This window comes from Lissotriton vulgaris, chromosome 5 (assembly GCF_964263255.1).
Source record: "Lissotriton vulgaris chromosome 5, aLisVul1.2, whole genome shotgun sequence".
In the NCBI taxonomy this organism is placed as follows: Eukaryota; Metazoa; Chordata; class Amphibia; order Caudata; family Salamandridae; genus Lissotriton; species Lissotriton vulgaris.
In genome coordinates this window covers 1,033,031,360-1,033,059,302 of record NC_141693.1, presented here as the reverse complement: position 1 = coordinate 1,033,059,302, position 27,943 = coordinate 1,033,031,360, and the positions used below count along the sequence as shown (strand labels likewise).

Here is a 27,943-nt window from a genome sequence, read left to right as displayed (position 1 = left end):
ATTGTATGTTCTCTGTCAACATCATGCCCCTACTGACATTCGAAGCAAAACTATGGATCTAAAACATCAGGAGAAATGTTCATACCGGTCTGTTATGAAGATGCGATATCCAGCAGTGTCCACTATCTTGTTTTCTTTGATACACAAGCTCAGCCACGCAGATTTCACCAGCTGGGCCCCTGCCGGAATCTTGTCGATTTTCATAATTCTGAAGGCACGATCACAGTCCATCCCTTCATCCACAATTATGTGTGTGACTTCAGAAGAAAAGGGATTGCAGACTCTACCTCCATTCTGTAGAACCTGCTTCTGAAAGATTTCTGCCCTAGCTCTGCCAATCCCAGCTTGAATAATATGAACAGTCACTGATTTCAGCCAATCACCTGAAAGAGGAAAATACAATTTAGCCCATTTATAAAAGAAACACTGATCGTAACCATTAGAAAAAGTCTAAACAAACTACTTTCACTCATTATAATGAACAGTTCTAACAAAATAACATTATCTGGGTGAATTGAGCACCTTCTGTTCTAGCCCGCAGGGGTTACAGTTATTATTTTGGGAAAGGCAGATTTAGAATAATTAGGAAACCAATTACTGCAGCTGGGACTACACCTTAACAGTTAAAATAGGATTGAAAATAGCAGGGAACAGGAAACATAAATAAAAATAATTGGAGAGGTTGGACAAAAGGGTAACCCTTCCAGGAAAGAGCCCTATCCAAACCTGAGAAAATGATATTGAATGTAAATGCATGTTTTATTGTTTCTAAGCTACTGGAACAGCCCAGTAACATTTACATAACTTCCTAGCTCATCTGTGCCAATAGAACTGGAAACAACAGTTAGAAAATCAGTCCCACTATGCACAAGAAGAAAACATCTGATTAGCACTGCTTGGTCACCCCTCCTTTGCATGAGACAACAAGCAACTCCCAGACAGATTTTATTATCATCCAGTCATTATTGAAGGTGGCCTACCTTAATCTATCAGTTCAACACCAGCCTAAAATTATGACTCAAACACAAGGCCAGTGGGGCTAAAACACATCTAGGTCTTCTTACTGCTCTGTGCAGAGCGGCTATGCCTGGGTGTGAAAGAAAACTAGTCAGTTTAGGGAGCACTGAACATGGTTGATCCCTTCTGCAAGCTCACATGCAAGCTAAGGAATGATAGCAAGTACTACCAACACAGAGAATGTTCGAGGAATTCAGTGATTTCGCCAGAGGATCCAAGAAAAGGTTGAAGAGGATAGGAGATAGGGCGGACCCTTGGGGTACACCCATGAGTACTGGAGAGGGTTGGGAGAGGGAGTGGTGTGTCTTCACTCTTTCTGATTTGTAGTGTAGGAAGGAGGAGAACCATTGTAACACCATACCAGAGAAACCCATCCTGTTCTTCAGAATGGATAGAAGGTTGGCGTGATTAACCGTGTTGAATGTGGAGGAGAGGTCAAGGAGGAGTAGGAGGCAGAAGTCATTTAGGTCAAGCATTTTTAAAATGTCATCCATAACGTGTGTGAGAGCCGATTCAGTACTATGCCCCTTCGGAAGCCGGATTGATGCTGGTCTAGTAGTTGGAAGTTCTCTATGTGAGCACAAAGTTGGGATTGTACGCATTTTTCCAGTAGTTTGGCTAGTGTAGGGATATTGGAGATAGGGCAGAAATTTTCGAGGTCAGTTTTATCTGCATTCAGCTTTTTTAGAATAGGTGACACCTGAGCTGCTTTTAGGCAGTCTGGGATCGTGCCTTGTGATAGAGAGGCGTTTACAATCCTTGTCCAGGAGGGTATGAGTACATTCTAAAATTCTTTGAAGATTGCCGGGGGCAACAGGTCACTGAAGTGTTTAGAAGGATTGATGTTCTGAAGAATCTTATTGATGTCTTGTTCACTGAATGGGGTAAAGGTGCCCCAAGAAGTATTGTTATATTATATTGTTACATCTAGTTAATGATGGGCTTGTTCAGAGGGGATGCGGATAAATGGTACATGTCAAACTGCTTTTCTAGGGCAGAAATAATACTGATTTAGATATGATTGGTCTCTTATAGTGACAACACAGATGAGCTACGAAATGCTGACCAGAGGAATATGTAGTTGCTTAGAGGCATTAGCTCAAGCTTTTAGCATGTTTGTCCTTTGTTGAGCCTACTTAGGTGGACTAGGTGTGTCCAGGTGTCTGCTTCTATCCTTGCTGTGACCGTGACTCAAACTCTAACTCACTGAAGTTGAGACATCTGGTGCAGCTTGCTGGCTCGTAGAGGTATTCCTAGTAATATTGGACTGTCAATCTAAGCATTCCGATACCAAAGGGGATTATGGATGGAGCGCTTGAGCAAATCAAACACTCACCCTCAGTCAACTGATCTGGGTATAATCCATCATCATTCTTTAGCTCCCTCCACCACCCCAGTTCAGACATGGCCATATGCAATTGCCTGACCCTGTGCCCCATGGGAACAGTCCCGTCCCAAATGCCACGCCATGTCTTCCCTGGACCAGAAACAAGTATCCTGGGACCGGTTTCTGGCTAATCAGCCGTCATCAGCCAGGCTAGCTTGAATCCAGTGGCAAAGTGAGCAAGGGACCCACGTCTTGGCATACCCTGCCAACTTAGGACGAACAAAGCGATACCAAGGGGGATGATGGACGGAGCGCTTGAGCAATTCAAACACTGACCCCCAGTCAACTGATCTGGGTATAATCCATCATCATTCTTTAGATCACTTCACCCCCCCAGTTCAGACATGGCCATATGCAAATCAGTCTGACTCTGTGCCTCATGGGAACAGTCCAGCCCGAACTGCCAAGCCATGTCTTCCCTGGACCAGAAACAAGCATCCGGGGACCGGTTTCTGGCTAATCAGCCGTCATTAGCCAGGCTAGCTTGAATACAGTGGCAAAGTGAGCAAGGGACCCACGTTTGGGCATACCCTGCCAATTTACGGCGAACAAAGCGATACCAAAGGGCTGTTGGACGGAGCGCTTGAGCACATCAAACACTCACCCCCAGTCAACTGATCTGGGTATAATCCATCATTATTCTTTAGCTCACTCCACCCCCCCAGTTCAGATATGGCCATATGCAAATCAGTCTGACCCGGTGCCTCATGGGAACAGTCCAGCCCGAACTGCCACGCCATGTCTTCCCTGGACCGAAAACAAGCATCCAGGGACCGGTTTCTGGCTAATCAGCCATCATCAGCCAGGCTAGCTTGACTCCAGTGGCAAAGTGAGCAAGGGACCCACGTCTGGGCATACCCTGCCAATTTAGGGCGAACAAAGGGATACCAAAGGGCATGATGGACGGAGTGCTTGAGCAAATCAAACACTCACCCCCAGTCAACTGATCTGGGTATAATCCATCATAATTCTAAGGCTCACTCCACCACCCCTTGTTCAGAAATGGCCATATGCAAATCAGTCTGACCCTGTGCCTCATGGGAACAGTCCAGCCCGAACTGCGTTGCCATATCTACCATGGACCGGAAACAAGCATCCTGGGACCGGTTTCTGGCTAATCAGCCATCATCAGCCAGGTTAGCTTGAATCCAGTGGCAAAGTGAGCAAGGGACCCACGTCTCGGCAGACCCTGCCAACTCTAGGGCGAACAATGGGGATGATGGACCGAGCGCTTGAGCAAATCAAACACTCACCCCCAATAAACTGATCTGGGTATAATCCATGATCATTCTTTAGCTCACTCCACCACCCCAGTTCAGACATGGCCATATGCAATTCGGTCTGACCCTTTGCCTCATGGGAACTGTCCAGCCCCAACTGCCACGCCATGTCTTCGCCTGGACCGGAAACAAGCATCCTGGGACCTGTTTCTGGCTAATCAGCCGCCATCAGCCAGGCTAGCTTGAATCCAGTGGCAAAGTGAGCAAGGGACCCACGTCTGGGCATACCCTGCCAACTTAGGGCGAACAAAGCGATGCCAAAGGGGATCATGGACGGAGCGCTTGAGTAAATCAAACACTCACCCCCAGTCAACTGATCTGGGTATAATCCATCATCATTCTTTAGCTCACTCCACCACCCCAGTTCAGACATGGCCATATGCAAATCAGTCTGAATCTGTGCCTCATGGGAACAGTGCAGCCTGAACTACCAGCCATGTCTTCCCTGGACCGGAAACAATCATCTTGGGACCCGTTTCTGGCTAATCAGCTGTCATCAGCCAGGCTAGCTTGAATCCAGTGGCAAAATGAGCAAGGGACCCACATCTGAGCATTCCCTGCCAACTTAGGGCGAACAAAGCAATACCAAAGGGGATGATGGACGGAGCGCTTGAGCAAATCAAACACTCACCCCCAGTCAACTGATCTGGGTATAATCCATCATCATTCTTTAGCTCACTCCACCACCCTAGTTTAGACATGGCATTTCCATCACATATTTTGTACTAATCTGACCCATTCAACAAGTTGTGCATACAATCACACCAGTAGAAATTTAATTTCAACCATCTTAGTTATAATGTAGTGTCCAAGAGATGCAACGTATGAAAACAACCAATAAAGCACTTATTTAATTGGTTGGTGATTCATCCATGTGCATACTTCAAGATGGCCACCAGGCACATCGGACCATACAGCAGCTAAAGGTCTCAGAAAGCTCATCTATTAAGTATATAACATAACAGAGCCATAGAATCTCTAAGCAAACCTTTTACTCTTTTACCTAGTTGGACACCAGACGAGTTATGGAGTTGCATTGTTTATGGCTTCTTGCTCTCCACACACTTATGGTGATGGAAGCTCAGTTTGGAAACATGGGCATGAGCTCACCATGTGGCTTCAGTGACACAGACCATTGCTCAGGCCTCCCTTGTTCTGTGATCCCCACTTGTACAATGATACATGTTGCCAAGTGAGGAAATCTTGCTTAGACCTCTCCAAGAGGGGGAGGAGACTATTCTCCACCTTGTGTGTCTGTCCCCTACCCATCTGCATACCAAGATATTAAAGCCTTTGGGAACACCAATTTCATGTTATAATTGCATATACCTGCTACAGCAGCCATCTTAGTCAAAAGGGGAGCCTCACATTTGGTCAAATTGATTTTGTAACAGGAGAGGCGGGAGAAGTCATCAGTAATTCACAGCTTCAACAGAGGAACCAGGTTGTGACAAAAAAAGTAAGCTATCCTCTGCAGTGCTTTTATCTCTTCCCCACCGCTTTGTATGCCCTGGAACTCTACTGAGAGACATATTATGGTGGATAAAGGTTCAAGGGCTAAGAGGAGTGGGGAGAGAGGACAGCCCTGATGAGTGCTTTGGTGGATCTGACGTGTCTGACAAGAAACCTCTACAATTAACATCTGCTATGGGGGAACAATACAAAAGGCAGACCTTGCTTATGAAATCATCGCATAGGTCCATTTTTGACATCACCTGAAAATAGTATGGCCATTCCATGCATTATAGTGCCTTCTAGGCATCTAGGAAGAGAGCAGGTTTCTCTTCCAGGTCATCATGCATGCACCACAGGGCATGGGCCAGAGTCTGGCAATGTTTGCAGGAACTTCAGTCTCGTCAAACCCTACTTAAGACTTATGGATTTGTTGGGAGATTACTTTTTCCAATCAAGTCGCTAGAATCTTGGCAAGGATTGTGAGGTTGACATTAATTATAGAAATTGGACAGTAGCTGGTGCATTAGAGCGGGTCCTTGTTTTCTTAGGGAGTTATGGTAATAATGGTCTTATTGGATAGTGGCCCTATAGAGTTTCATAAAACTCCCCAGGATAGCTGTCTTCACCAGGCTATTTACATGAGTGCAGTTCCGATATGGTCTCTGCCCCTTCCTCTTCTGTGGTGTTGCTCTCTAGATACAGCCAGCAATCATCCGTGAGGAAGGGGCGATATCGTGGAGCCAGAAAGACATCAATTTGATCTGGACTGGCCAGGTGCCCTCATATAAAAAAGTGGAATTGAAGGCAGCGTAGCGGTACGAGATATCCAATGGACGTGGCAGCAGGTTGCAATCCACATTTCTTATGGCCAGGACCGCCAACTGGGATTCCCGCTCATGGAACTGAGCTACTGGCAATCTGTCCGCCTTCCCCATGATCATATCTGCTCCATTTTCATTTCAAGAGCACTTTTTCGACTGCATCCATGAAGAATGTGTTATGGTGTCATTTGGCTTGCTCTAGGGCCTTCTGGTGTACGACTGTGGAGAGGCAATGTAGCAACAGTGGAGGAGTGTACCTCAGCTTCAATTATTTTGAAATCAGCGCAAGCTTTATGTTTTGTGATTGCAGAGTCTTGCATCATGGCCACCACAGCGCCGCCTTTCCGGCGACCCACAGCGTCCTTTGGAAACTCACTGAGCCCTCAATGTCCCTAAGTAAGAGCGAATGTGACATCAAAGTTGCTCCTTTTGCTTGGATAGTTTATACATGAAGGCTTCCATGTACCATCTGGCAGGAGGAAGCACCGGCAATCCCCGATCTAGATCTAGTAATGCCAGGCTTTGGTCAATAACTTTAGCCTCCAGTATTTCACAGCGAGCAACACTGGGGTAGGCCCACCTTGAAAAGGAAATAAGTCAATGTGACACTGGGTACCACATGCAGGCAAGCAGAAAGTATAATTCCTTATCCTCAGGGTGCCAGAGGCACCACACGTCCAATAGGACGTGCTCCCAAATCCACTTGTGGGATTGCCCTATCCAGCAAATTATGGTTGCCAGGTCTGTAAGACCTTGTCTAAGATTGTGTCAGATGTCCAGTTTCAGTCACCGTAAATGAGCTGAGGGTTGTGCCCATAACCTGTTAGGATCCTAGACAAGCGGGCCAGGAAATGCATGTTGTCAGCATTGGGAGCGTAGATTGAGACAGCCACAATGGTTTTGGCAGATATACACATTTTGGTGAAAACTCAATGGCCACCAGTATTCGACCAGGTTTAAAGCACCTTGCAGGTGTGGTGGCGACTCATGAGGATGGCTACTGTACACCTCTTGGAGGAACTACCATCAAAGCCCACTTGTCTTTTTCTTCTAATAACAGTATCTACCGGTGGGGGTTCTCCTCTTATGTAAAATAGGGGGCGTTTGAGGGGGCGTGGCTAAGGCGGCAATCATGGCGGACGTGGCCTGAGCGAGCTCCGTCCCGCCGTTACACTATCCGCCGATAATCCTTCCTCTCCCAGCCCAGATAAGCCCTAAGCCACGTTCCCGGCAGTCGGAACGGACGAGGGTGCCCCGACAGCAAATTGGGTGCTGAAACAGGCTGTAGAGCGGCGGCTGGAGCTCCGTGGAGGTGCGGCCTGCTGCCAAGTGCAAAGCCGGGACCTCGAGTTTGGGGACGCCAGACGAGGGCGTAGTGCGGCCGGCGTGGAGGTGGTGCTGTGGCCGGCCCCGCGCCTCCGGAACCTCGGCAATTGTGGTGTGCTCTGCGGCTCGGTGGGGTACAGGCTCGGAGGCCGTCGGCGGGACTGCAGGGGGCCCAACCCTACGGGCGAGTGAGGTGAGGAGTGCGGCGGAGGCGGATCGGGTCCCACTCGGCGGTCGAGTCGGACCGGGGGACCGTGGTGGGCCTGCGGGGCGGCAGCACACTTCCCGCCCTGTGATTCCCTCCACCTACACATTGCATGGCTGCGCGTCTGGCCCCCGGCGCTTGTTAAAGGGGTAGCGAAGATCCTGGGCCACGGCTGACTGCCGCACTCGGACGGCATGTTCCACGTGGAATGTTGAGGCCTTCCCCCCCGCATTAAGGACACTGTGTGGCAGCTAGGAAGACTCTCCCGGGGCCGGGAGCTGGGTATCTACTAGGCGGCTGGGATGTGATGACTGCGGGCGGTTCTACGCCGGTGCACGGAGGTCGGGCGGCCGATCCCTGTCACGGATTGCATCTTGTGGCCGGTCCCACGACGGGGTGGCGTGGTGGCGGATCCTCCGAGGTGGAGCCTGCGAGGTGGAGTGATTGCTGCTGCCCCGGCCCAGCTTGATTTGGACGAGGGTGCAGGCCCCTCCTGGAATGGCGAAGAGACTCTGCGCAGGCGGAAACGACGACCGGACTGAGGGCAGTCGCTCATACCCGGTTCACTACCCCCGTGTTGCCTGGGCCCTGGGGCCTGTCTCGACAGGCGGTCATGACGAGGGGTGGCAGCAGTGGTCACACTTCAAAACAAGGCACTATTGACAAGTTCACTGGACCAGCCGGGGGTGCCGGAGCGGCCGGGGGCCCATCACCATCCGGCCCTGATAATGCCACCCTCATGGCGGCGATAACTCAATCTAGGGACATGCTCGACGCTAAAATAGGAGCGGTTGGTGCCGACGTTACGTTATTGTGCCAGGATTTGCGCAACGCAGTGGCTCGCATCACGGAAGCGGAGACAAGGATCACTGGTGTGGAAGACGACGTTGCGACCTTGAAAAAGAGGGTGGCCAACATGGAGGGGATCCAGAAGGGCCTGGCTCTGAGGGCTGAGGACACAGAAGGGCGTGCTCGGAGGAACAATCTACGCTTTGTGGGATTTCCGGAGGGCTGTGAGAAGGGCGACATGGAGGCCTTCCTGACCCGCTGGCTGGAGGGGTGGCTCCCTCCGGAATCCCTTTTGCGCTGCTTTATTGTGGAACGGGCGCATCGAGCACTGACCCAGAAGCCGCCGGTCGGGGAACGTCCTAGACCGGTGATAGCCAGGCTACTCAACTACCACGACCGCGACACGATCCTGCGACAAGCGCGCCTGAAGCAGCCTCTGCTGTTCGAAAGTCACAAGATCCTAATCTTTCCGGACTATACCAGGCTGGTTCAGCGTCAACGTCAATCCTTTACTGAGGCCAAAGCGCGACTGCGGGGCCTGAACATCCAGTATGCTTTGCTCTACCCGGCCCGCCTGCGGGTGGTCTTTCAGTCCAAGACTCAATTTTTCAACACCCCAGAAGAAGTCTTTGCCTGGACAGACAAGACGGTCCGGATCAGGGTGAATACCCCCCCGGGTCGAGACTCGGATGCATCCTCCACCACTGGGCCCCCTCGGACCCCACGACGGTCACGTAGCAGGAGTAATTGGAGATCTCGCACTAAGAAGAATCCTCCATCAGAGACCGGAGCAGCCGGGGCCACTGGGCCTACTAGCTCTCAATCTCCGACATTATAATCTCCGAGGGATGGGACAGATTTTCCATCAAGATCCAGGGAGGAGATTGCGCTCCTCCAGCGTATGAACGACATTCACAGGCTACTGGGAGCAGGCTTGAAGAGGGCGGACTCAACCCCTCAGTTTAGAAGGGTTTGTTAGAGGGGGGTGGGTTGGGACTGTGTGGGTTGTCTTTTGGGGATCCATTGGGATAGTGAGTACCAGACCTCCCGTTGGGGGCCGGCGACGATCTATACCGCGACAGGTACTTCAATGTTGCTGAGGTATGGAGTGGGGGGAGAAGGGGGTGTTCTGGGGGCAGTTGGGAGTGGGGGAGGGGAAGGGGGGTGTTGTGGGTGCTGTTGGGTGGGGCGGGCAGTGGGAGAGGGGGAGGAGGGCGGTCGGGGGGGGTAGTTAGGTTTGACACAGTGTCTGCGCGAGTTCGGCAGTTAAAATGTATGTGTGTGTGGCTCCGAGAGCCCAGGCTATTGATTTTCCTCCCCATTGACAATGGCTAACGTTCAGGGAGCAGGCCTTCCGCAGGCGTTGTTGCGAGTGGTGAGTTGGAATGTCCGGGGGATGCTGGATAAAATAAAACGCGGGGCAGTGCTGCGGCTGGGGAAAAGGGAACGGGCTGACGTCCTCCTCTTGCAGGAGACGCACCTCCAGGGCACCACAACCCTCAGCTTACAGCGGTATGGCTACCAACAAGTGTTTCATGCGGGCTTTGCGAGAGGGTCCTAAGGGGTGGCAGTCCTGGTGCATCGCAGACTCTCTTATGTACATGAGACGCAATGGATCGATGCCCATGGTAGATTTGTGTTTGTTAAGGGTATGGTTGGGGACGAGCCGATGGTCTTTGGTAGTGTGTATGCCCCGCCCCCGTTGCAAGAAGCGCTCATTGAGAAGCTGTTTGAGGTGTGGGTCGACATTCCAAATGTGCTGGCGATTGTGGGCGGAGATTGGAATGATGTGATGGACGGACGAGTGGACCGTTATAGGCCCGGAGGGGGGATCCCAGCTGACGCTCCTACGAAACTTAGCGGTTTGGCACAGGGAATGGGATGGATTGACTCGTGGCGATACCAGCATACTCTGAGCCGCGAATACTCCTATGTTTCTGCTGTGCATAAGTCCATCTCCAGACTAGACTACCTGTTCGTACCATCTCCCTGGATAGCGAGAGTTGCCTCCACGTCCATGCTCCCCCATGGTATCTCGGACCACTCCCCGGTGACGCTAGACCTTTCTCTAGACAAGCAGCGACACCCTTTCCGATGGCGCCTGTCTACGTGGCACCTGCAACAGGACCACTATCAATCACATATTCGGGAGGCCATATCTAACTACTGGGATGAGAATGATGGGCCTGAAACAGATGCCGTCGCCCAGTGGGAAGCTCTAAAACCTGTGCTCCGGGGTGTAGATATTGCTTGGTGTGCAGGGGCGCACAGGACCCGTAAGAAAGATATAGAGGAGGCAGCGGGGCGGGTTCGGGATTTGGAGGGGGAATGTAGTACCGGCGACACGGTTGAGGCGGTGGGGCAGCTGTTGTTAGCACAGCAATCCTACACATCCTTGTTACTGAATGAGGCGCGCCAGCTGTGGCTGGCCACACAGAGTAGAATCTACCAGTGGGGGGATAACTCCAGCACCATGCTCTACAGACTCTGCCAACACACCCTCCAGGCTCAGACCTTGCCGGGTATTCGGGATGAGCGGGGAGACCCTGTGACGGCCCCGGTGGACCTAGCGGCCAGCTTCGCGCAGTATTATGCGGCCCTGTATGCCCCCCAGGAGGTCCTCCCAGCGGAGGACGTTGACAAATTCTTGGCGGACCTTCCGCCGCGGGCGCTCTCGGATGAAGGCCGTGATCGGCTGGAACTTCCTCTGTCGTTGGAGAAGCTGGGTACGGCACTTGGGGAGTTGAACACTGGAAAGGCCCCTGGACCTAACGGGTTCCCATGTGAATTTATGAAAACTTTTCATCTCCAACTGGAGGTACGGTATAAACTAGCGCTGGAGGCAGCCAGGGAGCGCGGTCGCCTCCCGGCGGACTGGCGACACGCCGAAATTGTTGTCTTCTGTAAACCCGGGAGGCCCCCGAAAATCACTCATACAGGCCGATTTCCCTTTTAAATTTTGAAGCGAAGATCCTGGCAAAGGCCCTGGCCAACCGCCTCCTTCCCTATATCACAGACTTAGTTCACCCTGATCAGGCAGGGTTCATGCCCCATAGGGTGACGAGACACAATATGCGCCGCGCGCAGGTGGTGGTGGAGGCGGCCCGAGCTGCTGGGATTCCGGCGGCGCTTCTACTGGCCGACATAGATAGGGCATTTGACTCCCTAAGCTGGGTATACCTCCAGGCACTTCTGTCCCACCTTAATCTCGGGCCTCGCTTTCTCTCGTACCTACGGCTGCTTTACACAGACCTGACGGCGTCTGTGAGAGAGGCGGGAGCGGTGTCGGAACCCTTCTCTATCCGGCGGGGCACCAGGCAGGGCTGCCCTCTCTCCCCCTATTTTTTTGCAATGGCCATGGAGCCCCTGGCGGCGTGGGTGCGGATAGATGCGCTGCTGAGGGGACTTGAGTGGGAGATGGGTCCGTCCGATCGTATTGCACTCTACGCCAATGATGTCCTCTTCTTTCTTACTGACATAAATCGGTCTGGGCCTAGAGTCCTGGAGATAATGCGTATATTTGGGGAGGTGTCTGGCTTACACTTAAACGTGCGGAAATCTACGCTGTGGGTGCTGGGGGGGGGCTGAGAGGCTGGGTCCATGGGCGTCAATGTTGCAGGAGGCGGCGGGTGGACTTAAATACCTGGGCGTCTTTTTGACAGATGTTACGGGCGTGGCTTGGGCGCGTAATGTGGTGCCCGTTTGGGACAGAGTGCCAACTTGGTCCTGAATGCCCCTAAATATTTAGGGCCGCTCGGCAATATTTAAAATGGTGGCCCTCCCGCAACTCCTATCCCAGCTGCAGAATCACCCATATCCCATAGCACCGCAGTGGTTTCGCCAGGTGAACGCGGCGCTGAGTCAGTTTCTTTGGGCCGGTGGAGTGGCGAGGGTGGCTCTTCGCACTTGCTTCCTGTCCACGTACTGTGGGGGCCTGGCCACTTCGGACATTCTGTCATACTACCAGGCGTCTCACTTGCTGGTGCTTAATGAATGGTGGTATGGGGACCGGAATGATCCGGCCTATGCACTCGAGCGATATATGATGGACCCGAACACGCTACATACTATCCTGTACTCAGCGACCGTTATGAAGACGGTTCCCGTAGTCACCCAGGTAGTTTTCCGAGTATGGCGTGGGGCTCTGCGCCGCATGGGGTAGTGGAACAAGTTGACGAGGGAGACCCCGCTGTGGCAGAACGGGCAACTGCCGGCACTGGCGTCCCTACAGGGATTTCGGGGCTGGGATGCCATCGGCATCTCAACACTAGGGCCCGTCATGAAGGGTGCGACCCTCAAGTCGTTCCAAGCCTTGAGTGAGGAATATGCTATGCCTAGAACCCAATTTTTCAAGTACCTGCAGCTGCGCCACGCCTTGTCCCCCTCGCTGGTAGGTTTGGAGTCATTACCTGAATTCAGTCCCCTTGAGGCCAAGTTGTTTATGGGGGAATTGGAGGAAAAGAAATTTTCTAACATATATCAGACCCTGGTCACGCACTGCTCCTCTTCCCTTGATCGGTTGCGCTCTGTGTGGGAGGGTGATGTTGGAGCTTTCGAGGAGGAGGACTGGAGGGAAGCCCTGAAAGCCCCGAGGGGAGCGGCTATAGCGGTGCGTTTACGCTTCATACAATTTAAATACTTGCATAGGGCCTACTATACCAGAGACCGACTGTGGAAGGCTGGTTTGATTGTCTCCCCTGAGTGTTTGAGATGCGAACGGGCGGTGGGTACATTTCTTCACACAGTATGGTCGTGTGCAAAGCTGTCGAGATTCTGGATGGGTGTCTGGGATTGCTTGTCTGAAGTGTTGGGCTGGGACCTCCCCCGATCGCCGCAGCTCGGCCTTCTGCATATCATGGAACAGGTTGGAGGCAACATGTATAAACGTCATCTATTAGTCTTGGGCCTTACAGTGGCCAAACGTGATATAGCTCGGGCCTGGAAGGACCCCAGGGCCCCCATGCTTGAAGTGTGGAGAAGGGGTTTGGACTATTGCATGGGGCTGGAGCGTCCAGTGTTTGAGGCCAGGGGCTGCCCCAGGAAGCATTTTAAGATATGGAAGAGATGGGCGGACTATAGGGGGCTATGGCTGGAGCCGCCTGCGTCCCAAGACGTTGGAGAAGAACTTTAAATAATGGACCATGGGTGGAAAGGAGCACGCACTATTAGTGGTTTATTAATCTGTGCCTTGGGACTATGTACGTGAAAACAAGGTGGGGCTGGCTCTAATCAGCAAGGCCGAGCCTATATCATAAACAACAAGAAGGGGATGCCAGTGCTGATAACAATAACTTAGAACTATGATAAATCCTCCACAAACTGAAAATCAAATTCAGAAAAGGGAATGCTTCTTAGTCGCAATTTTATTATATGTTCAATAATATTTTATAAAAATAATTTTTACATTTGAGAAAGGAACATTGAAGGAAAAACAAGAATGCAAAACGGACACAAGAAAATGCAATTAATTAGGAACGAACCACCATTCGATACTACAATCATATCACTTTCACCATACATTCAAAACATGCAAACTACTCTCACACATACCATATGTACATTATCTACAACAGGAAAACATAAAACTGGTGCTGCCTTAGTATGAACACAATGTTTGCAATTTGTATTGAAAAGTAGAACACTATCAAAAGTTTTTACAATTTCAAGGAATCTTAGCAAATTAAACGACAATAGATAGTGTGCAACAAATGGCAAGAGATCCATACAATGGTGTACTCTTAGATCAATTGGCAGACCAGTAGGGTGATGGGCCTACGCGTTTCGAATCTCCTTTAGTTCATTTCAGATTCTCATCAGGGCCTCGAGCAGCTGAGCAAAAGGAAAGAAAGAGAACAAAAATATTTCTTTTAAACAAAGGAAATTCCAAAGGTAATAATTGCATGACAGATAGACACATTTGTAAATATCTTTAAGCTAGTAGCACATTTCCGAATCTCTAAAACTCAGCGGGACCCCAGTCTTATTGGAACTCTAGGATCGGTGTGAAACATGGATTCAGAACACTCCAGACGGGACTTAGTGGTGCTAACACAGCAGGACGCTGCAGCGCAGCCATACTCTATTAAACTGCTAGGAAGGGAAGTTGGTGTGGAAGACAACTTACCACCTAATTTGCTGTCGGTGGTCCAGGACAGAGAAAAGTGGGGGAAGGTGACCAGTCAATCTGTGGATATATGGGTGGTAATTAGTCTAAACAGGGGAGTTAATAAGGAGACCTAGACTCACAAATTGTAAGCTTAGTACGACTCTCTTACCGCTCTAGGAAGAGCAAAGTGTCCTATCGATGGAGTAACCAACAATGGATAATGCCGGGGAAGGAGATGCCTGAGTGACAGAGTTCCACGGGGGCCGAGGGAGTATGGCGTTGTGTCTTTCTAGTGAGGAAGGCTCAAAGTCCTGTGTGGTCAAGAAGACAAGAATTAATACAAAGCCACATACCAAAGTATAGTACTGCAATAATGGCTAGGGCGGAATGTAAAAATTCACCTTAGGATCACGAAGGTGAAGAGCCTGTCTTAATCAAGCTGGCTCTGTAGTAATGGCAGCGTCAGCACAAGCAGATAGAAGTCAGGTGTGCTATATCTTTTTCATAAAGGGGGCTCGAACTCCTGTGAGATCAAGGAGCAAAAATGAGTAAGCCACATGTCAGTGTATGGCACTTTAACATTGGTGAGGGCATAATGTAAAAATTCACCTTGGCGTCATGTAAGAGAAAAATGCCTGTCTTGATCAAACAGACTCGGCGCCGGTGGCAGCGTCAGCACAAGCAGGCAAGAGTCCGGTGTGCTGTATAAATCAAAAGACACGGCGGCCGTGGTTAGAAAGGGTATACCAGGGACCATCGGCTCCACATGACTGAAGTCGCTGGCTCCATAAAACTAAACTAAACCCCCGGGCTGCATGAAACATGCTCTTACCTGGTGCGAAGGCGAAGGCATCGGGTTGCTGCAGCCGGTCAGCGTCGCGGAGTGCACTAGTCACTCGCGCATGCGCGTTACCCTAACGCGAGTGACTGGTTGTTTTATAGTGGGTCTGGCCTCAGTCGGGGGTTGGCTCAAGGGCGGTCCTCGGCGGGCCATTAACTTCCAACCAAGCCTAAGAAGCGGCGAGGGTGAAATTAAAAGGTTACAAAGGTAAAAAGTAACCGGTCATACTGCAGACACGAGTGGTACTAACATAAACCACAAGAGGTTATAATTTAAAGATTTCTGAAAGCTCATTTAAACCTGACACGGCCGTGTCAAATTTAACAATTAGCATAGCTTCCCTTCTGGATAGAAGGAGGCTGATGTCGCCTCCTCGGGGGTTCTTTTCTATCCTGGATATTACTGTCCACTTAAAGTCATTGAGTCCATGTTGCTTCCTGTTCCAATGATTAACTAACGGGGCATTTTCAACATTTCTCTTCAGCCTAGATTTGTGTTGCGTTATGCGTTGTCGCACTTCTTGTTCTGTCTTTCCAATATATAGACGGTCGCATGGGCATATAACTCCATACACTACAAACTTCGATTTGCAGTTACTAAACACCTCATGCTTCCATGATATGCCCCTATGTTGGAAAACGGTGCCTTGTATAGTGGTTTCAAAACAAAGGCAGGTGCCACATTTATGGTGACCTAATATGGGTGCCAGACCCATCATTTGACGGAGAGATGGTTGGTTCTGGGTATGCATTGCGGCCCTTACTACATGGTTAGCCACACTATTCTCTCGCTTGAAAGCAAACAATGGGGGATCTTTTAAGCTCTCATCCAGGTTACGCGCTAGATGCCAATTTTGACCAATGATGCGTTTGAGCTGGTTCGCATTCGGGCAGAAGGTTGTCACACAGACCTGTCGTTTCTGGTCGGGTTTCTTTTTGAGTTCCAACAGAGTTTCACGGGGGGTCCACCTTGCTCGTTTCATGCAATCTCTCACCAATCTTTTGGGGTACCCCCTATCACAAAGTTTGGACACCAGTTTCTCTGCATGGTGTGAGAAATCATTTTCATATGTGCAGTTTCTGCGAACGCGCAAAAATTGCCCATACGGAAGGTTTTCCTTTAGACTTCTCGGATGGTTACTCTGGAATAGTAACGCTTTATTCCGGTCTGTGGGCTTGGTAAATAATGTAGTTGCCAACCTCCCTGCTCTTGGGAATACCTCCACATCTAGGAAAGCAATTTTTGCTTCAGAATGGGAGAGGCTGAATTGAATATCAGGTGTCCTGTTATTGAGCCATTGATGGAACTGGATCAGATTGTCGATTCCTCCTGTCCATATCATAAAGACATCGTCTATAAAACGATACCATTTATGAATGTATGGTCCATACGGGTTGTTGTTATGTATATGGGTATCTTCATACATTGACATAAACAACACAGCCAGCTCCGGGGCAAAAGGGCACCCCATTGCCACCCCCTTTATTTGATAGAAAAACTCTTTGTTGAAGCAAAAATAATTTTTCTTCAGGGCAAAAGAAGCCAAATCTATCAAAAATTTCGTAGGGACTTGCGTAGGTCTGGGGCGTGAGTCTAGAAAGAAAGACAGAACTGCCACTGCCTCATCTTGAGGGATTTGCGTATATAATGATGTCACATCAAGGGTGACAAGCAGATCTGTTCCTTCATTGAAAGTGACAGTTTCCATCTTGTTTATGAAGTCAGTTGTGTCCTGTAAGTATGACGCAACTTGCGTCTTAAACTGTTTGAGGAAACAGTCCACGTACTTAGCAATGGGTTCAAGGAAAGAACCACATCCTGCCACGATGGGTCTCCCTGGGGGTTTACTCTGGTTCTTATGTACTTTTGGTAGTACATAAAATGCTGGTACCTTAGGATGTTTTATTTGTAGGTACTCACATTCTTTTTTACCCACGAAACCTTGATCAAAGCCTTCTTGGATGATCTTAAAGAGTTGGTTTTGCAATTCTGTGGTGGGATCTTTTTCGATTTTACGGTGGCAAATGGGATCGTCAAGCTGCCTTTTGATCTCATTGGTGTATTCTACAGTGTCCCATACTACTATAGAGCCACCTTTATCGGCTTGCTTTATAACGATTGTAGGATCATTTTTTAAGGCTGTAAGTGCTGACATTTCTTCTCTTGTAGTGTTATGTTTGACAAACTTCTTTTCTTTTTCCATATTGGAGATGGCAGAGAGTACACTCTTTTCGAAGATTATGAGTTCTTTAGGAACTGTATTACCAGTGGGGCAGAAAGTGGATTTATTACGTAGGCCGGTGACCTCCCTAGTCTGTGGAATCGGGTTTTCAAGAAAAAACATAGCGAGTCTGAGTTTTCTGCAGAATTCAATGAATTCTGTTTTCATACGCACAAAATCCGTTCTTTTGGATGGGACAAAGGATAATCCTTTAGACAGGATACCCTCTTCAGCTTTAGATAGTGGTCTTTGCGAGAGGTTAAAAATAGGGGATACTCTCAGTTCTTGTAGTGCTGTCTGCGGGTCTTCATTTCCCATGGTGTTGTGTACCTGACTCGAGCTCTGGGTCTCGTTTGGCCTCTGCCTAAAAAAGAGTTCTGGCCCTGGTTTCGATTTTGTTGGTTAGGGTTCCAGTTTCTATTTCTGTTCGATTGATTGGAATTACCACTGGTTTCACTATCGTTATCAGAGGACGAAGAAGTCTCACCAAAGGAGATGGATTGTTTCCTAGATCTACCCTGATTGTCTGATAGGTATCTTCTAGATTCCTGTTTGGTGTAAAAATCAGGCTGTAGGTAGGGATATATATATGCTTTCAAGCGAGAGAATAGTGTGGCTAACCATGTAGTAAGGGCCGCAATGCATACCCAGAACCAACCATCTCTCCGTCAAATGATGGGTCTGGCACCCATATTAGGTCACCATAAATGTGGCACCTGCCTTTGTTGTGAAACCACTATACAAGGCACCGTTTTCCAACATAGGGGCATATCATGGAAGCATGAGGTGTTTAGTAACTGCAAATCGAAGTTTGTAGTGTATGGAGTTATATGCCCATGCGACCGTCTATATATTGGAAAGACAGAACAAGAAGTGCGACAACGCATAACGCAACACAAATCTAGGCTGAAGAGAAATGTTGAAAATGCCCCGTTAGGTAATCATTGGAACAGGAAGCAACATGGACTCAATGACTTTAAGTGGACAGTAATATCCAGGATAGAAAAGAACCCCCGAGGAGGCGACATGAGCCTCCTTCTATCCAGAAGGGAAGCTATGCTAATTGTTAAATTTGACACGGCCGTGTCAGGTTTAAATGAGCTTTCAGAAATCTTTAAATTATAACCTCTTGTGGTTTATGTTAGTACCACTCGTGTCTGCAGTATGACCGGTTACTTTTTACCTTTGTAACCTTTTAATTTCACCCTCGCCGCTTCTTAGGCTTGGTTGGAAGTTAATGGCCCGCCGAGGACCGCCCTTGAGCCAACCCCCGACTGAGGCCAGACCCACTATAAAACAACCAGTCACTCGCGTTAGGGTAACGCGCATGCGCGAGTGACTAGTGCACTCCGCGACGCTGACCGGCTGCAGCAACCCGATGCCTTCGCCTTCGCACCAGGTAAGAGCATGTTTCATGCAGCCCGGGGGTTTAGTTTAGTTTTATGGAGCCAGCGACTTCAGTCATGTGGAGCCGATGGTCCCTGGTATACCCTTTCTAACCACGGCCGCTGTGTCTTTTGATTTATACAGCACACCGTACTCTTGCCTGCTTGTGCTGACGCTGCCACCGGCGCCGAGTCTGTTTGATCAAGACAGGCATTTTTCTCTTACATGACGCCAAGGTGAATTTTTACATTATGCCCTCACCATTGTTAAAGTGCCATACACTGACATGTGGCTTACTCATTTTTGCTCCTTGATCTCACAGGAGTTCGAGCCCCCTTTATGAAAAAGATATAGCACACCTGACTTCTATCTGCTTGTGCTGACGCTGCCATTACTACAGAGCCAGCTTGATTAAGACAGGCTCTTCACCTTCGTGATCCTAAGGTGAATTTTTACATTCCGCCCTAGCCATTATTGCAGTACTATACTTTGGTATGTGGCTTTGTATTAATTCTTGTCTTCTTGACCACACAGGACTTTGAGCCTTCCTCACTAGAAAGACACGACGCCATACTCCCTCGGCCCCCGTGGAACTCTGTCACTCAGGCATCTCCTTCCCCGGCATTATCCATTGTTGGTTACTCCATCGATAGGACACTTTGCTCTTCCTAGAGCGGTAAGAGAGTTGTACTAAGCTTACAATTTGTGAGTCTAGGTCTCCTTATTAACTCCCCTGTTGAGACTAATTACCACCCATATATCCACAGATTGACTGGTCACCTTCCCCCACTTTTCTCTGTCCTGGACCACCGACAGCAAATTAGGTGGTAAGTTGTCTTCCACACCAACTTCCCTTCCTAGCAGCTTAATAGAGTATGGCTGCGCTGCAGCGTCCTGCTGTGTTAGCACCACTAAGTCCCGTCTGGAGTGTTCTGAATCCATGTTTCACACCGATCCTAGAGTTCCAATAAGACTGGGGTCCCGCTGAGTTTTAGAGATTCGGAAATGTGCTACTAGCTTAAAGATATTTACAAATGTGTCTATCTGTCATGCAATTATTACCTTTGGAATTTCCTTTGTTTAAAAGAAATATTTTTGTTCTCTTTCTTTCCTTTTGCTCAGCTGCTCGAGGCCCTGATGAGAATCTCAAATGAACTAAAGGAGATTCGAAACGCGTAGGCCCATCACCCTACTGGTCTGCCAATTGATCTAAGAGTACACCATTGTATAGATCTCTTGCCATTTGTTGCACACTATCTATTGTCGTTTAATTTGCTAAGATTCCTTGAAATTGTAAAAACTTTTGATAGTGTTCTACTTTTCAATACAAATTGCAAACATTGTGTTCATACTAAGGCAGCACCAGTTTTATGTTTTCCTGTTGTAGATAATGTACATATGGTATGTGTGAGAGTAGTTTGCATGTTTTGAATGTATGGTGAAAGTGATATGATTGTAGTATCGAATGGTGGTTCGTTCCTAATTAATTGCATTTTCTTGTGTCCGTTTTGCATTCTTGTTTTTCCTTCAATGTTCCTTTCTCAAATGTAAAAAGGATTTTTATAAAATATTATTGAACATATAATAAAATTGCGACTAAGAAGCATTCCCTTTTCTGAATTTGATTTTCAGTTTGTGGAGGATTTATCATAGTTCTAAGTTATTGTTATCAGCACTGGCATCCCCTTCTTGTTGTTTGGGACTATGTAGACACTGTGTGGGGGTAAGGGTGGGACTTGGGAGGGAGGGTAGGGAGTTGGGGGTTGGGGGGGCAGCTTCATTACCAAATATTGATTGAACTGACTACATGTGATGTTTCATAATTTTCTCACTGGTCCTTCGATGTGTTGCGGGACGGTGTCCCATATGTCCTTTGTCAGTACCACAATAAAATTTGTTCTGAAAAAAAAAAATAGGGGGCGTTTAAGGGACGTGTCTGTGAGGGTGCAGGAGAGCCCAACCACAATGTGGAGGAAGAAGGGGAGGGGGACCCTTTAAGTCTCAAGTTAACTCCTGTGGTAGATGGCTCTGATCTCACTCCTGTGAATGGGAAGAAAATGTGTGTAATATCTGTAAAATTGAGCCATGTCTGCCACGACGTCCATGTGGTATAGGAATGGTGCGTCACTGTTTAAAGGATGTTGAAAGGGCAGGATCGGCATTGAAGCCATGAGAGAAGGTAATCAAGCGGATTAGTCGGCATGTCCTAGACTGTGAGTCATGTAGCTTGGGGGCAAGTGATTCAGGAGGGAAGAGGCCAGCACCTCCCTACCCGAAAAGCTCCAGGATCATCCGCAGGAAGATGGTACCCAAGACAATGCTGAAAATGTGAGGAGATGTGCACCGGGGTACCACCTGAGGAGGACAACTAGAGTATACAATACAGGTGCAGAAAGTCCATCCATCATTAATCATCCTTCCTCACGGGTGAGTCACCCTCTGGCGTCTGCTTAAGGGGTGATCTAGATTTATCTGTCTTTATTCCTTTGGGGGGCCTCAACCACCTGATGGAGACTTATAAGGGCTTATTCCATTTTTCTTCAACTTACGAAGCAGGTTACATAGGACGTATATCATGTTATCCTTCTCTGCATCATCTGTGACACTATAAATATAGAAATTAGTATGCCATTGTCCAATCGGCCCCCTTCTGCCACAAGAAATCAATGTCTCTATCCCAGGCCAGCATGGCCTCATATCAGGCTTCTACCTGGTGTAGCCCCTGATCCACAGTGTTGAGGCGGGCCTGAGAAGAGGATACTTTTTGCTGCATCGACTTTACCTCTGCAATGAGATCCGCCTTTTTGGGTCACAAGGCATATAAAGCCGCTCCTATGATTGTGATCTCTCTCAGGAGAGCATCAATTTCTGCTGTCGAGGGATTAGGTGTATCGGGCTTTCGTGGAAATTTAGAGCGTGCCACTGCCTCCAGAAATGCTATTTTTCAGGCCGCAAAACATAAGACAACATGAGAGGAAGAAAAATATCAAATTTGGCACACATGTGAGTAAAGTCAGCGTGGTTGTTAGACAACTGAATAAGCAGGAGATGAAAGAGGTATTACATCAGTCATTATTGGACACCTCTGGCTTTCAATAGCAGTCAATACAAGTGTGGCAGACTGCAGGCCCTGTCCAGTCACTATGGCCAAAGAGAGCGCTGGGATCTCTAAAAAGATTCTGGCTACTAGGTTCAACATAGGCCGTCTCCATGCCCACATCCTCTACCATAGTTGATGCAGGATATGCAGTGCTCTATGGAGCTGGGGTGGAGACACCTGGCGGCCGCACCTCCTATCTGCTCAGTCAATGGCGTAGGAACGGCCTCAGGTCAGCAGCAAGGGCCAAGACTGTAGATGTCGTACATGAGCTTAAGCAGAAAGCAGCCATCACAGTCGACACCTGGATCCGCCTCCTACATCTTCTATCCTGCGAGCACTCTGCGGCTGTCTGCAGCCCTCTTACCACCCTTTTAAGTAAATCCCTCCAATAGACAGCTCCTATTTAGCTGTAGTTGCACTCTAGGAATCCCATAATCACAAAGTTTAATTTCTCTTCAATTGTTAAAAAGTGTTTACGATGCTTTTAGAAATACATCTAATATTAAAAAGAAAAGAGTGATCTTCCTAAACATGCATGCTGTACTTCCATGTACACCTGAAGATTTTCATTATGATGCTACAGTATAAATGCAAGATTATGTTTAAATGGATAGAATTCTATGGTCTGTATTTACTTTATCAATCACACAGAAACACCTTCAGAAGATTTGTGAAACAAACAACTAATGCCATTGGCTGTGTCTGGATCCTCGAGAACAGCTTCAACTCTGTCTCAATAAGTTAGGAACTTGGGCATGCTCTGCCATTTAAGAAACCCTTCCTTACTTTAGGCTTACTACCTTCTCTAACCTTCTAACTAAGAAATGCAACAGCAATGGTTCAATAAATTATTACAACATATTTGCCAAGGCTTACAAACAAAAACCTAATTGAAAAACAACAAGGAATTAAATTAACATGAAAACACAAAACCATAGAAAATCTGCCTTTTAAGTACTGCCCTGGCTTCCGGTTGACAACTGAATGAAATTTCATATTCTCTGTGCCATGCACAGAGTCTAGAACCTGAGTCTGGTATACCTCCAGAGAGTGGCTCTCACTCAGGCAGGTGCCCTCTGAGAATTTAGAATCAAACACATACTGACATCACACTAATCAAACGTCGGGTGGCTGAACTAATGGGCAGGTCCTTATACAAAGAACAGCCAATCAGGTCCGCAAGATTCTCCATCTCCTCTTGAAAATCCAGTAAACGGGCTCTTAAAAAAAATAAGCACCTGCAACCTGCCTCATTTTTAGTGGTTTGGCTAACCATAAGTGATAAAAGGCTAGATAACAAGCAATATTAGGTTGATATTGTCACATTTTCCACCTCTTCTTTTTGTCTGAACCCAATGTGCTCAATTCACTTTGAATACATCATGAAATGTCTACACCACATACCACTTGCATCAGTACTTATGAATATAAGACTATTCCTGAATCATGCCATCTGCCTGAACTGTTTCTCCCAAGTTCAATATTCACTCCTAACAACTTGCTTCCTTAAGTACCTGCAAAAGAGCATGGCTAGTGCTTTCATAAGACAAATTTACGTTGACTTTATGTAACAATAGAATTTACCTCTGACATCATAATCCTCTTTCCGTTTCTTCTGTGGCTCGAACTTCTGGGGGCTACAACGCATTCTCTTGACTTTAGGAAAGGCTTTAAGGATTCCCCCTGGATCCATCCCTTCATGCAGACCCTGCACTCTCTTGACACCTGCTGATGAAGCAAGGGTTAACAGGGCAACATTGAGTACCACATGTAAAGCCCCTTGTAACAGAATTAATATCATGACTGATTCCTATTAATTCTGACACGTTTCAGAGTTACAGTAGTTTTATCAAATTCAAGAACAAAAGAACATATATTTAACGCAACAGTGTTTGCTACTTAGTGTGGTCATCTATAGCCAGTGGTAGTCTAATGTGAGAATGAGGCCACTCTGTGCTCAATAATCTCTGGATTCTTTGCGGGAAGAAAAAGCACATATTTTTCATCAGTTCTAATGTGATCAGAAAACTCATGTCAGTGAGACAACAGAGAGCTAGAGGCAGACTTTATTTTTACACATTTTTATACCAGACACTACAACTCAACTTGTTTAAATAAAGTTAATAAAGACATCTTGTCAGCCCCATCTCTGACAATGCATTATGTTGCTAAATTAAAGCGCTGGGTGGTAAGATGGTATCCTGTTAACATAGATTCAGAATCATCTGGCAAACTCAATTTTTTTGTGTAATGCAAATGCCTAGCACATATAGAACAATAACAGATGTGCATATCAATTGCTTAGATATTGAACCTTTCTTCTTGTCAGACTTTCACTAACGGCCATAGTACTATCGAACTAAAAAAAAGTGCTGCCAAGATCTCATAATGTAGCTAAATGAAAACAATTGTCTGTAGGTTATCTAATTTAGAAGATAGGCTTATACTTCATACTTCCCTGACTAATTAAATAGACCCAGTCTTTTACATCCTGAGTTCAATGCTTTACTAAACTGTAAACAATAGTCAAAACAAACATGTTTTTATCCAACCACTTTCTCTTTCAGACCTCCAATTTATCAGAACAACATTTTTTGTAGTATTTAACCCACTCACCCGAAGGTGAAGCAATCCAAAAGTGAAAAAACATTAAAACTCTCCATGTATGGGTACACCGGCGTCTTTATTGTACATAAATGGACTGTCATTTTCACAATGTTAGATGATTTAGTTAAACAACAGAAGGCCATTCCTTAATGTGCTTTCTCTATAGACTTTTATCTTATTTATGGCACAATCGCTTACACATTCAGTGGTTATGCTTAAAATCTAATAAGTGTCCTACACTTGTGGATCAGTTTGGGACCCTATGCTCCAAGTCATGGCAAATTAAAGCTAATTTACCTTTAAATGCTGGCATCAACAAAGTAGGTTACGTTGTCATATGAATTCTACACATAAATCAAAGCTCCTATTAAGAATAAAAACACAATTCTTCTAAACAAACAAAAAAAAATGAAAAGAAACACATGGTATTACTAGACGATTAATATCCTTCGGATCTAAATATGGATATTTATCACACAGGCACACAGGCATCCCATAACTTTGAACGTGCCTAGTAAAGAGACACTAAAAGAAAGAAAATAAGAATTATATACTTTAATTTATCACAAGTGGAGGTTGAAAGCTTAGATATGCAGAGATGTTTGTACTCCCCATTGTGTTTCATTCATAATAAAAATAAGTATGACCACTAAAAGAGAACTCCAAATGTATTTTATTTCCAATAACTATAGGGATAACAGGCGGACTGCAGCTAACTGCAGGTAGAATTTAAAAGATCCTAAGCGTAAGCAATTGAGGTCAGCACCTGGAAGATGGTTCACTTGAGAGTTGTATTTTGGAAAGACTTGGACTTTTGATGAGCTCCTAATAGCCAATAAAAAATACACATTCTTTGAAAGGACTCTCTGCATTGATTGGACACAGAACCACCACAAGTGGAGCAAGCTACTAACAAAAATAATACACATGAAAGGAATACTAGTAACAACCTTAAGAAAACAAGAACACTACAAAGAACCAGATGAACATCACACAACCTCATGGTTTACAATCCCTCATCAACAAACAAGAGAAACATACTAACATTCAAACATACTTGTGATGAAAAATTTAGTAAGAGAACTTTACAAAGTTAAAGGTACGGAGAGAGAAAATACACACGAGAACAACAGATAAACATAAAATAACACACAAAACACTTAAATACTCACAACCATCAGGTAGCTTTGCTTCCTGACTCCATATCCTTACAAGACTTGATCACTCGATGGGTGAATGAAGCCATGGAAACAACCAAGTAAGGTGTTTTTCAACCCCCGAGATACAGGAAAGTTAAAAAGTTGCAAAAACCTTCAATCCTTGCTGACCAGCAAAATAGGGAGAAGTGTGACCCTTGCAACAGCTCAATTTATTTTCTTCTCAGACAGGTATGTTTCTACTCTGCACGTGCTGGTGAAGGAGCTTCCTAGATACCCCCCATATCAGAATGGGACGCAATACTTGACACTGAAAGAAACAGGGTAAAACCTTTGTGACTAAGAAGAGGGTGAAACAGGACTCTGGCAACTGTAAACAGGGAAATAAACGTACAAAGTTAAGTACAGGTTGGATTATACCTGCACAACTGAAAACTGGCAGAAACCCCTACTGGAAATAGGGTTAAACAGGATATTACACAGTAGATACCATATCAAACAATCTACCACTGATTCGCACTCCCAACAAGTACCAACTGGTCATGCATGTAGGGAGAAATACCAAGTGGGAAATATGTTGTGTTTGGCTGTAGTTTCCATCCCTCGACAATAGAGACGCTTTTACCGAAATAAGTATGGATTTTGAGAAGGATAGACCTGTAAATTTCACAATGAATATGATTTGACTCCAATGTTTGTTTTAACAAAAATAGATTAATTCTAACTAGAGGGTAAACTGAACAAGTCATCTGAAGTACAGAATGATAAAAAAGAAAAAGAAAGAAATGTATGAAACAATTAAATCAGTGTATGCCCTTGAACATGGTGAGAGGCTCGCCGCCATTGCAACACAGGTTTTCTACTTCCAGTGATTAATAAGCATTAAAAAAAACGCTGATAACGGAGATTAAACAGATGTTGGAAAAGACTGATGAAAATAACACAACCAGGTACTGATAAACTATGGGAAATATTCTCAAGAACACGGTCTGCCATCGCACTCCAAAGACACGCCTCCTAGAAGCCGGAATACAAGAGAAGGCTCTTGTTTGGACCACCTCCTTCCTCTCCGGCAGAACCCAGAGCGTCCGCCTCCTACCCTTCCGATCCGAAGCCACCAACATCATCTGTGGCGTCCCCCAGGGCTCATCCCTCAGCCCAACGCTGTTCAACGTCTACATGGCCCCCCTCGCACAAGTTGCCCGCCATCACGACCTCAACATCATCTCCTTCGCTGATGACACCCAGCTCATCCTCTCCCTCACCAAGGACCCGCACAACACTGTTTCTCGTCGTGGTCCCTCGCATAAAAAGGGCACGTATAGGAGGTCGATCTTTAAGACTGCTGGCTCCGCAGCTTTGGAATACTTTACCAGTGACACTGCGCAGTACCTCCAATCTGTTGGCGTTTAGGAAGGGCCTAAAAACCTGGCTTTTTACTCTTTAGATATCAGTCTTGATTGTTAGTTTAGGGACTTCTCATTTTCTGCCTTTCTTCTCTGTTATGTTTTGGTACAGGTTTGCAATAAAGCGCAGGGACACTCTCGGAGTAGCCGTGCGCTATACAAGACAAATATAACATAACATAACATAACACCACCAAAACCAACCTCCACGAGGGAATGAAGGCCATCGCCGATTAGATGAGGAGTAGCCGTCTGAAGCTGACCTCGGACAAGACGGAGGTCCTCATCCTTGGACCCACCCCCTCAGCCTGGGACGACTCCTGGTGGCCGACCACACTGGGAACAGCACCAACACCCACCGACCAGGCACGCAATCTATGATTCATCCTCGACTCCTCCCTCTCCATGTCTAAGCAGGTCAACGCTGTCTCCTCCTCCTGCTACAACTCCCTCCACAAGCTCCGCAGGATCTACAAGTGGATCCCGACCGAAACAAGAAGAACGGTGACAAGGGGCCCTCGTCAGCAGCAGACTGGACTACGGCAACGCACGCTACGCAGGAATCTCAGCCAAACACCTATGACGACTACAATGCATCCAAAACGCCTCCGCCCGACTGATCGTCAGTGTCCCCCGCTGCAGCCACATCACCTCCCACCTGAGAGACCTACACTGGCTCCCCGTTGACAAGAGGATCACCTTCAAGCTCCTCACCCACACACACAAAGCACTCCACAATACCGGACCAGGCTAACTGAACAGCAGACGCAGCTTCCACACCCCCACCCGCCAGCTCCGCTAGCCTCGCCCTCGCCGCAGTCCCCCGCACCCAACGAACG

At 47.3% G+C, this 27,943-nt stretch overlaps 1 protein-coding gene across 3 annotated transcripts in view; it reads right to left on the bottom strand.

Moving 5' to 3' along the window:
• POLL (DNA polymerase lambda) overlaps positions 1-27,943 on the bottom strand; it is a 279,739-nt gene that overhangs the window by 172,064 nt on the left and 79,732 nt on the right. For 2 of the 3 annotated variants that reach the window (XM_086922660.1, XM_086922661.1), the window contains exons 2-3: positions 23,519-23,662; positions 86-383 (exon numbers count right to left, since the gene is read on the bottom strand). In XM_086922660.1, the coding sequence (XP_086778786.1) occupies positions 86-383; positions 23,519-23,662 (442 nt within the window). The remainder of the gene's footprint in view (positions 1-85; positions 384-23,518; positions 23,663-27,943) is intronic. The other variant, XM_086922662.1, reaches the window with a different exon arrangement.